Genomic DNA, 12,540 nt, shown 5'->3' on the forward strand with positions numbered 1-12,540 from the left:
GCCTATACTATACAGTTTTCCTTACTAAAAAGGATTCAACAGACATCCTCCTACCATATTAACAAAAATTCAATTTAGATATACTTCAGAAGTTAACATCTTACTATGCAAAATGAGTCAATTACAACTTTTCTATAAAATAAGGCACTGGCCATGGAAAGCAATGTAAAAAGTGGCAATTTAGGTTTTAAAAGAACTTACCTGTCACTAATAGACACCAGAAAATCTTTAGGAGTAGATGAAAATAATTCATAATTAGCAATGTCAAACTGCTTTACTTGAATTGGCTCACAGAGTTCAATAACAAACCTTAAAAGAAAACACAGACATTACCTAAATAAAAGAATTACCAAAAATCAATTAATATTAAAATAGCTATAAGTTTTGAATTTTTCCTTTAGAATAAAAAGCAATAAAATACATATTTATTAACAAGTCATTTCACTACCTAAAGCAATCAGCCTTAAGAGAATTAATAGTTTGGGAGCTATTCAACAACTTGAATGAATTCACAAGATTTTATCTTGAAATCCTTAACTCTTTTTCCATGAATTCCATTAATTCACAGAAAAAACTTATTTCTTTCTCCTTGAATATATGTATCAACTCCAGAAAATGCTCCTTAAAACAACTTTAAATTTGTGCAGTTATTTACAGAATAATTTTTAAACAGCTGTGATTAAGCACACTCCATTAATCCACTTTTGAAAATGCTAATTAAAAGTCCAGATATCTAAAAACGCTTGTAATTTCACTTCATAAGACATGCTTGGAAGGTATTTTAAAAATATCTCTGCCATACTTGTCTCGTCGGCTATAACAAAAATTCGGTAGTATTTCTGAAGTACTAATACTTACTACACACTTAATAATTAGCCAGACAACATGAGGTATAAAGCAGTCTTTACCCACAAGAACTTATAATAAAGTTACAGAAAAATGTAGAATATGATGAATTAGGAAAGTGTGTTTATTTCCTAAACATACAACATTTGAGAAGTGCAGTCAAGAACTGCCTATGCTTTTTGCTTTTGTTTTTTGGGTTTTGTTTTTTTTTTAAATCTCAGATGTATTTTGAATACAGAAATTTTTTAAAAGGGTTTGGAAGTCTTAATCCGTAACTACATAAATGTGGCAGCGCGGGTGAGTGCAAATAGAGCCAGTTACCAAGCCAGAAAGACCTAGGCTCAAGCCCTACCACTAACACATTTTGGCTGTGAAACCCTAAGCCAGTCTCAATTTCTCAGCACTTTATGTAATTCTCTAAGGCAGAGATTCTTCAGTCTTGGATAATGGATCCTTTCAAGAATCAACCTATGAACACCTGAAAATAATGTTGTTTAAGTGCATAAAATAATATACATACAATTACAGAGGAACCTAATTATACCAGAAATAGTTAATAAATTATTTAAAATACATATTCATGCACACTCTGAAATCTATTCCCATTACAGATATCAAAATATTTCAAGAACAAATTCATTGATTCCAAGTTAAGAATCCCTGATCTAGGTCCAGGTAATTTAACACAATCTATATATCCACATATAGCTGGTGAGATACAGATAACAAACACACATACAAACATATGACTACTATGGAGGTATTTTGCATGACTACACATGTATGACCTGTATTGAGTTGCCTGCCATCTCAATAAGGGTGGGTGGGGAGGGACGAAGGGAGAGAATTTGGAACCCAAAGCTTTAAAAACAAATGTTAAAAATTGTTTTTACATGCAACTGGGAAATAAGATACACAGGCAATAGGGTATAGAAATCTATTCTGCCCTACAAGAAAATAGAAGGAGAACAGGATCAGAGAAGGGGGTGGTGATAGAAGGAAGGGCAGATCAGAGGAAGGAGTATCTAGAATGCACACCGTCTTGGGGTGGGGGAGGGGCAAGATGAGGAGAAACTCGAAATCTTGTGGAAATGAATGTTGAAAACTAAAAATAAGTTAATTAATTTTAACAAACACATATGAGAATAGCTAACCCATAATTCAATGTTGGCTAATGAATAGAAGCAATCAATGGCTAAAAATCTGACTTTAAAATATGCTGTCTTAGCAATTGCTATTCAAAATTTTTAATAATTTCAATGATGAATGTATTTAATGTTGAGAATAAAATGGTTATCACCATGATGATCTCAAAACTATTATAACTCAAAATAACCAAGCTTAAAGTTTAGTAATAAGAACTGCAGGATAATTTACCTTGTAAAATAAAAACCAAACTACATTTTTAAAAGTGGGGCAGGGAGCTCTTCTGAAGAAACATGCTGAAAAGATATTGAAGTAGGAGACTACCAGAAGCTAAATTTAAGCAAAGAATTTAATACAGTCACTTAAAAACAAACCAAAAAAAATGTGATAGCTGGGGAAAAATAAGGGAAAAAAAAGATCTTTGCTTTTCTATTCTGATAATGTTGAACCTTTATTAAAGGGTAATAAATTATGCTCTAACTTGGGCCCACAAATGAAGCAAAATAATACGGCACACAAAATAATTAATTGTCTCAATTTGTATATTTGCTAATTCCCTAGGATTTTACAAGAAGCCACCATGTTATCAACAAATAGGGAATAGTTCTATTTCTTCTTTACCTACAGCAAATCTTTTTTTTTAATTCATATCATTAGCATTTCCAGAATGATGTCAAATAATAGTAGGGACAATGGGTATCCTTGCTTTACTCTTGTGTTTACTGAGAAAGCTTCTAGTATATTTCTATAGCACATGATGCTTGCTTTCAGTTTTAGAAAATTTTTATATTTAAAAAAAAGATAACTCTATGGCTATGGTGGTTTTTTATTTCAAAGCACAAATAATTGTTTCAAAGACTTTTCCTGCATCTATTTAGGTAATCATGTGGTTTTGGATTTTTTTTTTGTTTTAAATATTGTAATACTGATTGTTTTCCCAATACTGAACCATCCTTGTATTCCTGGTATAAATCTAACTTGGTCATAATGACTGATTATTTAGATAAAACACAGCAGTCTGAACGGATTTTACTTTAAATTGTTTAATCAATATACGCTAATAATATTGATCTATCATTCTCCTGTGTTTTATCCTTCCTTAGTTTAGGTATCAGGACTACATTCATGTCATAAAAGGAATCTGGCAGTGTGTGCTTTCTCAGTTTTTGAGAATAATTTGTATAGTAATGGTAATAATTGTTTTTTAAAAGTTTGTAGAATTCTTCCATGAAAACATAAGGAAAATGAGTTTTTTCTTTGGCAGTTCTACTATAGCTAATTCTATTTTTTTTAAATGAGATTTAAGAACTCTTTTGTATTCTCTTAGTTTGGGTAGTTTATATTTTTGAAATATTCTATTTTTTTGGTTAGTACATAACATAGTAGATGCTGATCACTCTTTTTCTTTAAATTTTATTGTGATTTCACTTGGTTCATCTGCTATTTTGTTCATCTGATTTTTAACCATCTTCAGTCAAGTTACAGGCTACAAAATAAAAACCTTCAAAAATCAATAGCACTTCTATGTAATAACAAAATCCAATGGGACTTAACAGAAAGGGAAATCCCATTCAAAATAACTACAAAATGCATAAAATATTTGGAAATCAAACTACCAGAGCACACAAAATAATGCAGAAACAGCCTGGCATAATTTATACCTATTGCAAAATAAGAGACTCTGATGAGGTCTTTAAACCTGAAAATATAAATTCATTCTTCGAAAAAGCAAGGCCAACAGTGAAACTGCTACTACAGATCTGATTCTCATCAATAAAGAAGAAATTGTCACTGATGTAACCATGACTACATCAGAATTTGTGATAAGCCAAGAAGAAAAGTCAAGAATAGTCCAAAATAAATACACAATAATAGAAGGCAGATTTCAAAGTTTCCAAAGAAAGTATAGATAGGATACCATGACCTAATATTTTTCTAAGAAAGCTAGCATAGGATAGATGAAAGACCAAAAGAACGAAATTCTGAAAACAAAAGTGAAACAATTCCAAAGAGAAAGAAAATGGGGAGTTGTCCATAGGGATCGATGAAAATGTACATGGAAGTCACCAAGAACTTACATTTTAAAAATACATTTAAAGAAGATGGAAACATGTGCACGTAATATAGAATGAATAAAAAAGTGTGCCATAATAATAATTAGCTAACATGCACACTTTAAAGTCTGAAAAGCTCTTTACATATATGGTTATTAAACAACTAAGCCAGGATTTGAACTCTGGTCTTACTGATACTAAGTCTAGTAGTCTCACTGCCTCCCTGACAACAAATTCTTGCATGAAGAGTTTCAGGAATCTAAAATTCAGAATATGCCCACAGTGATGAGGAATACTATGGACAATAAAAGGCTCCCAAGACCACAGCTGGAGTGGATGGGGTAATAACAACAACAGCAGGAAGGCAGAACTGAAATGTCCTTATTTTGCTTCTTTTTGTCCTCTGCCATTCATCTTGTCCAGTTTCTGAACCTCATATATAACATACCAAATAAGTGGCTATTTATTCAGAGTTTGTTTTTAAAATGTCCACTGAGGGGAAACCCAATACATCTCAAGGCTATATTCATTTCATTTCAAATAGCTTGAATTCTTAGGAAATTATTTCCATACAACAGGATTAAATCTGCCTCTCTGCAGCTTCACACCATGGCTCAAAGTTCTGTCCTCTGAGGCCAAACAGAAAAAGTATAAACTCTTCCATAAGACAGTCTTTCAGATATTATTTTATCCTCAAGGCTAAACAATCCTAGTTCCTTCATCCACACCATACAAAGCATAATCTAATTATACTGCTGTGAAAACTTGTTAATCAGGATGTTACGGGGCTGGTTGCTAAATTCTAGGTAGATTATATATTAAAAAAGGAAATAAGATTAATCTCGCATGACTTGCTGACTCTTTGTGATTACTGTTTCCTTTTCTAGATGTTCATTAACCATCCCTTTAATACTATATTCTAGGAGTTTTGCCAGAAATCAGTGAAGTTTACTTAACTATATGTAAACAACACTCAGTTACCTCTTTAAAAAGATAATATGCTCACAAAATGATAACAATTTTTAACTGAAATTTTTCTCATTTCCTTTCTTAAAAAAAAACCCTTATGTCATTTTGTTTCTATTTTGCCATCCTTTCCAAATGTATCCCTTGCAACAAGGATTTTACAAAGAGGGAAGAAAAGGCAATTCAGAAAAGCCAACCAAGGTATACACCGAGTTCCCGGCTCTGGGAAGAAGAGACACTAAAGGTTTTTTTAAAAAGGGGGGGGGGGAGAAGGGCAGTAGGATTGCAAAAATTTCCTAAAAATTTATAGTACAGACTAGCTACAGTTTTATTTGTAAGCTAAGAACATTCAACTGGCACAACAATGCTTGTCCACCCACAATTCTCTTTATGCTTACTGGACTGCATTCTTTTGATCAATGTGATCAGGAACCAGGTAAAATAACTGGCTAGAATAAGCCTTGAGATCACCGAGATGCTGATGATAATTCTGATGATAGGCCTATAACTATAAAATTTGTTGATACAGAAATATAATTACGAATTTCTTTAACTTACCAAATTTTAGTGCTACATGGATTCAGCATATATAAGTCCATGTTTTCTATCAGAATTGCAGATGTGCTCTATGTAAAGAGGAAATAATAATTACAAAAGGAAAATACTAGACAAAAAAGAAAAACATTTTTGAACAGTTATAAACCTCTTAATTTTTCACTCCTCAGGTACTTAAGCTTCAGAAAGGATATTAAAATCTAAAAAATAATGATTTGAAACTGAATTAAACTCATGGGTTATAAATACCTCAAAAGAAACACATAAATATTTCTTCCTAAAGCTTAGGGTCAGATTTTATTTAAAGAAAGAACATTTCACATTCCCTTCAAGACATTCAGGATCATAGTTTAAATGTCCCCATCCCTTTTAAAAAAGAAATCCTAAAGGCTCATGTGACATTTTAGCCAAGTTAAAAAAAAATTTTACAGCATCATAATCCTCAAAATCAAACAAACAAAACTCATAAAAGGCCACTTTATACTGAACTTTTTGTAAAAAATGCTTTTAAAAGAATTATATATAAATTTAATTATGAATCAAGACTCAAATCAGTCAACAAGTATTTATAATGCACCTATGTGTCAGTCACTGTGGTGAAGATACAGATACCGAAAAAAAGATAAGCTTACATTTAATCTCAGGGGACAGTGTGAACATATATAAATAAGTACACGCACAATAAATACAAGGTAGTTTAGGGTGGGAACGCATTAGCAGTCAGAGGGAATATGGAAAAGCTTCATGTGGAAAGGAGTCCTTCAGGTGAGTCTTAAAAGAAGTAGGCAATTCTATAAGGCAGGGGGAGGAAGGAATATATGGTACAGCAAATATGGGAGTCAGCCAGAGCAGAGGCACAAAAATGGGAGATGGCACAAAGATGCGTATGAGGAGCAGCAAAACCACAACTGCACAGGTAGACCACAGAATGTGGGAAGGAAAATAATGATAAAATAAGAAAAGACAGTAGTGAGCAGCTTGTGAAGAGTTTTCTTTAACAGTCAAACAAGAGCTAACGAAATCTACTGAGAAGAGAAATGACATGATCACAGCCTGCACTTAAGGAAAACCACTTTGGTAGCTATGGGGAAGATGTGGAAGGAAAAAGAAAGCCAATAAGCATTTATATAGTACCAGCTATGTGCCAGGAATCGTGCTAAAAACACCTTTTACAAATATCTCATTTTCAGGGCAGCTAGGCAGCACAATGGATAGAGCACCGGCCCTGAAGTCAGGAGGACCTGAGTTCAAATCTGGCCTCAGACCAAACACTTGACACTTACTAGCTGTGTGACCCTAGGCAAGTCACTTAACCCTAACTGCCTAAAAACAAAAACAAAAACAAACAAACAAAAAAAACCCCAAATATCTCATTTTCCATGTCAATTAAGATAGAATGGAGTGGGGAGAGATTTGGGGCAAAGAGGTCAATTGGGGGGGCACTGCATAAGTCTGGGAAAAAGTGTTGACAAGGGGCAGCTGGGTGGTGCAGTAGATAGAGCACCGGCCCTGAAGTCAGGAGGACCTGAGTTCAAATTCGGCCTCAGACGGCACACTTGACACTTACTAGCTGTGTGACCCTGGGCAAGTCACTTAACCCCAATTGCCTTTAAAAGAAAAAGAAAGAAAAAGTGTTGACAGCCTGAATTAAGGTGCTATTTTTTTTGAGTAGTGAGAAGGAAAGGGATGTGAAAGATAGCAGGGAGAGATAGAAATATCAAGATTTGACAACTAGTGTATATGTAAGGTAAGGGAGTGGAAGGAGTAGAGAATGATGCCGGGGTTACGAACTTAAGGAAAGAGAAGAACAGTGGTGTCCTGAGCAGAAATAGCAAAGATCAGAAGAGGTGAAGGTTTGAAAGAAATGATAGTATTTTCTGTTTTAGGCATGTTCAGTTTGAGATGCCTATAAAATATGCAATTTTAAATGTACAGGAGGAAGTTGGTGATGTGGGACTGGCATTCCAGAGAGACTAGGAACGAAATATACAGTGGAGAGAAAAAAAAAAGAGATTAGGTATGAGAAGAGACTTGGAATGTACACATGACAGGAATAAAAAATGGAAAAGGAAGTAAATATCATTGGGACCTCAAATCAAATTTAAACTTCTTTCAAATAACCATGTAACTATACTGATTACTCTAAAAACTTAACCTTCTAAAAGTTAAAGAAATTTAAGCTTCTAAAGAGATTACCTTGGCCTCTGGATTAGCTGCTAATATTTTGGCACCACATTCTACTGAAGCATAATTGTTCCGGTTTTTCTGGACTTTCTTGGTTGAATGTTGACCACCATTGGAAGATGGATGCATTGACTGACCTGTGGATAAACATTATTTATAAAGAACAACTCACCATTCTTAAAAGCTAAAAGCATTAACTCTACCTGTCAGTTAAGAATAGGAATTACTGGAAACAGGAAAGAAGAAAATAACAAAAAATCTCTGCTTATATGATCAACCCAAATTATTTTGTCTACACAGTTTTAAAATTCATCTAGTATTCTTTTTAGTTAATTAGCAATATCAATATTCCATTCAATTAAGACATTTATTAAATTTCCATAATGTACACGGCACTGTGCTAAGTTCTAAGGATATAACAATGATAGGGGAAGTTAGGCAGTACAGCGGAAAGAATGCTGTGCCTGGAGTAAAGACATGAGTTCATATGCAGTCTCACCTACAGTGTTGAGTGCACCTACCTCCTGTGATGATCAAATGAAATGATAATTGGAAAGCTTGTGGCATAGTGTCTGGCACATAGTAGATGCTATATAAATATCACCCATTATTATCTTAAAACAAAACAGACTCTACTACAAGGAAATGTATGTGTAAGCTCTGCAATTCCTCCACTAGAAAATCTGTTATCCATGGGTATAGTGTTCTTCTGTATTATATAATCTTTTACACATGAGGAATGGCACAGTTACATATGTAACCTTAACACTGATAATTTTCAAGGATTCTTTAACTTAACACTTGGGTCTTTCTACTCTGGCTCAAGACAGCAGAAGAAAGAAAAACAGTTAACTATGACAATGAAAGCCAATCTTCATACAACACATACATTTGCACATATTTATATGTATATAACAAATATACTTCAGACAAGCTGGCTTTAAAGCAAAACCAATTAACTTACTGTTGACTCAAACTGTAAAGTATGAGTCAATGAGGAAGCAGTAGAGAAAAAGAACTCAGAGAGGGACAACTGCAAGGCAGAAGCTACTCAGATGGGGGCACACATAATATCATTTTTATTCTTGCAATATCACAATGATTTTATAAAACAGCTCTATACTACTTTTACTCAAATTTCAACATCTCCCAAATACGGTTCCAATAAAACACAAAATGCTTAACTTACTGTTTGAATGTGGTTTTTTCCTATAAAAACCCACTGCTGAAATGTATGCAATATCTCTGAGATAGTTTGAAAAGTTTTTGTCCCAAAAAAATGTAAATTAATAATTGTTTTAAGTTAACACTTTTTACTAGAGAAGTACTTAGGGAACTCCAAAATTAAGATTTCTATAAGCAAAGTATTAAGAATAAGATTACTTTAAATACAAGTCATTTTATGTCAATATGAGAAAAAAAATAAGGAATATTTAAATAGTCTCCACATAAAAAGTGAATAAACTTGCTGCTTACTTTTTTCTTTCTCTACTTCCATAACTTTTTTTTTCCATTCATCAAATGTTGGAATGTCTCCTGGATCTTTGGGGCTTACTACAGATGTGGGGTCAGCATCTCCAGATTTTCTGTAATCTGGCATCTGAAAAAAAAAATTCCACACAACCTTAAATTTGTTTCAAGAGGTAGTCAATGCCTACTATACAGTAAACTCTTCTAGGTGCTAGGTACATGAATATTAAAAAAAAAAATTCCTCCACAAGCTAGGTATATGAATTTAAAAAAAAAAACCTCCACAAGCTTAAATCCTAGTAGGCAGAACAAAAATATACACACAAAAATATCTTTTAAAAGTTGTTTAAATATATATTCTATTCTCTTTCTACAGTCAACTAGAGTGGCACAAAAGATAGAAGGAAAGATCATTTCTAGCTAAGGGGAATCATGGAAGGCTTCCAAGAAGTCTGAAATAAGTCTTAAAGAAAGAGAATTTCAACAGGCAAAGATACAGGGAGGGTAAATTTCAAGACGAGGAAATAGTATGACACTAGAAAAGAGCCAGCTGTATAGTTTGACTAGAGCATGAAGGAATAGATGAAGGCGACCAGTGTTTAGTTGCTATAAAAACAGGTTAGAGGAAGAAGACCCTGAAGACCAGGCTAACAACATCATATTTTATTTAAAAAGCAATGAAGAAACACATTTGCACTAGTCCAAATTGATCAAAGCACTCTAGACTATTTTCTTTGAAGTGAGTATTTATTGTTTTTACTTCTTCAAGTAGCACATTCTTCAGTGTTCAACAATTTTAATATATTCAGTGCTGAGAAAACAAATAAGATCATCACATGGCTGTATGAAATCTTATCTGATGGCTCTCAGATGTATTTAAAAGTAATGGGGAATTCCGACAGTAGACGCCTTCTTAATAAAAAAATTTCATTATAAAATTTTAGGGAAATTTCAATTGTAAGAGTGAAACGGTCAAAAACAACAGAAAATGGAAAAAAGAAAGCAAAACTGGGGATCATAAGACCAGAATTACAGTCCTGGATCTAACTAGCTGCAGGGTTTTGTGTAACACCAACTTTTTCAGTTTTGGCACCTATAAAACATACAAAAGATTATCTTCAGTCATCCCTTTTCAGGTCTTAAATTGTAGAATTCTAAGGATAGTATTAGATTATTATGGATTATTAAGACAATCAGGCTTATTAAAAAAACCCAACAGGTTATCTATGTTTGCCTTCTTGCAAGATTTTATATATTTCTACTATTGTGTTTATTATAATAGTTAAAGGTGGTAACCTTAACACATCTACTCAAAAAGTAGCAATTAATACAACTTCAAACATTTATTATTATATTTTCTTTCTTTTTTAAAGAAAGCAGAAAAATTAAAGAGACCAGTAGAGGGAAAAAAACTACATGAAACAGTGCTTGCCATGATTAAATAAATTCACTACCTTAAAAGATATTTGTTAAAGACTGAGATTAAGAGCTTGGAGATATGGGTGTTGACTGAAGAAGCAGTGACCTCATTTAACTAACATAAAAGCTACTTATTTTTGCTTTTTCAAAAATCAACTAACTAAAAACCAAATTTAAAAAATTATAAATCTAGTTAGCTAATTCGATCAAATTATTTATATCTGTTCAAAGAATAGCATTATATATTAAATATTACTTATATATCTATTAAGTAGTATTATATATACTAAAAGAAAGTGTGGCACAGTATAGAGAGAGATGGAGTCAGAAAGCCCTGGGTTCAAAACCTGCCCCTAAAGCATAATGCCTATGAGATACTGGACAAGTTGCTTAACAGAAGAGCTTCCAGGCAATTCTGTAAGACCAAGTTACAGAACAGTTGCTGATATATGGGTAGAGGTAAATTCCTCAAATATACCAATTAAATCACAGGTTTGGATTCTCTCCCCCTCAAAAAGAAAAAAAAACACTAATGAAGAAATCAAAGAACCAGAGGGAGGAAACATCATGGAGAACATCTGGTGAAGGCCAAAAGTCAGAAACACAAACAATAACATCATCTGAGTATTAATACAAATCACCTGAACAGAAAGAGGAACTGGATTAAGAATTTGTAAGAGCAATAACTCAGTAATGATGGAGAACATCAAATTCCCAGTCCTCTGCTGGAACTCTCCCCTTCCCCCTGAAACAGAGTAGCTAAACTTAAGGATAACATCATCACTGAAAACAAAGCAAGGACCAAAAAATAATTTTTATCCTTTAACTTGGAGGGACTGATTACCGGGGGGAGGGGGGAGTTTAAAAAAAAAGAGAAGTCACCACTCCCTCTAAAAACCTGTGACAAAGAAGAACACCAGGCAGAGTCTGACATTATTATTGTTCAAGTGGGAGAGGGCAGGGGGAGGAAGGAAAAAATGCTTGAAAAATAAACATTTTTTTTCAAGAAAATTTTTCCTATTAATACTAGTACAGGTTCAGCCAGGTGGCGCAGTGGATAGAGCTCTGGCCTTGGAGTCAGGACGACCTAAGTTCAAATCCAGTCTCGGACACTTACTAGCTGTGTGACCCTGGGCAAGTCACTTAACCCTGACTGCCTCACCAAAAAGCAACAAAAACAACAACAAAAACAACAAAACTAATATTGCATGTGTGTGTGTGTGCACACGCACGCGCGCACGCGCATATGTGTATACACAGTTAGCAATTCCATTAAAAAGAAAAATCTCTCTACACTGATAAAAGTAGCTACTTAACTTACGGACAGTTAAGAAATAAATGCCAAGGAAATTCAATTTGACAAATACCTATCGAGTAAATACTATGTACAAGGTACTGATTGTTACTACCTGCTGTGAGTGGTAGTAAACAAAGATGAATAGGCTGTCCTCTCTGCCATTTATCTCCATAGATATAAATGATAACATCATCTTATACTGGGTTCCCACCTCACACTTATCAGATTGGTAAAAATGACAAAGAAAAAATAATTGTGATGGGGCTGTGGAAAGACAGAAATACTGATGTACTGTTGCTAGAGCTGTAAATTGTCCAGTCTTTCAGGAAAATAGTAATTATACCTCAAAAATCACTAATCTGTGTACTTGATCCCTCGCTGGGATGGCTAAACTCCTCAGGAAGGGTGTCTACAGTGTGTGCCTCCACTGTTTTCCTCTCACTCTCTTAACTCTGCAGTATGACTTTCAACTCCCTTATTCAATGGAAACTGTTCCCTCTGAAGTTACCAATAAGCTCTCAACTGCCAGCTGAATGGCCTTTTCTAAATTCTCATCCTTTTGGACCTTTCTGCATCTTTCCACATTTGTCAATCACTCTCTTC

General features: G+C 33.8%; 1 protein-coding gene across 1 annotated transcript in view; it reads right to left on the minus strand.

The window, feature by feature from the left end:
- The window catches only part of SUCO (SUN domain containing ossification factor), a 96,559-nt gene that overhangs the window by 34,047 nt on the left and 49,972 nt on the right, over positions 1-12,540 (minus strand). The window contains 4 exon segments of the mRNA XM_078156494.1: positions 202-309; positions 5,571-5,638; positions 7,764-7,888; positions 9,228-9,351. Of these exon segments, the coding sequence (XP_078012620.1) occupies positions 202-309; positions 5,571-5,638; positions 7,764-7,888; positions 9,228-9,351 (425 nt within the window).

The sequence above is a fragment of the Phascolarctos cinereus genome, unplaced genomic scaffold, assembly GCF_003287225.1.
Source record: "Phascolarctos cinereus isolate Bilbo 61053 unplaced genomic scaffold, phaCin_HiC Scaffold_5;HRSCAF=322, whole genome shotgun sequence".
Taxonomy (NCBI): domain Eukaryota; kingdom Metazoa; phylum Chordata; class Mammalia; order Diprotodontia; family Phascolarctidae; genus Phascolarctos; species Phascolarctos cinereus.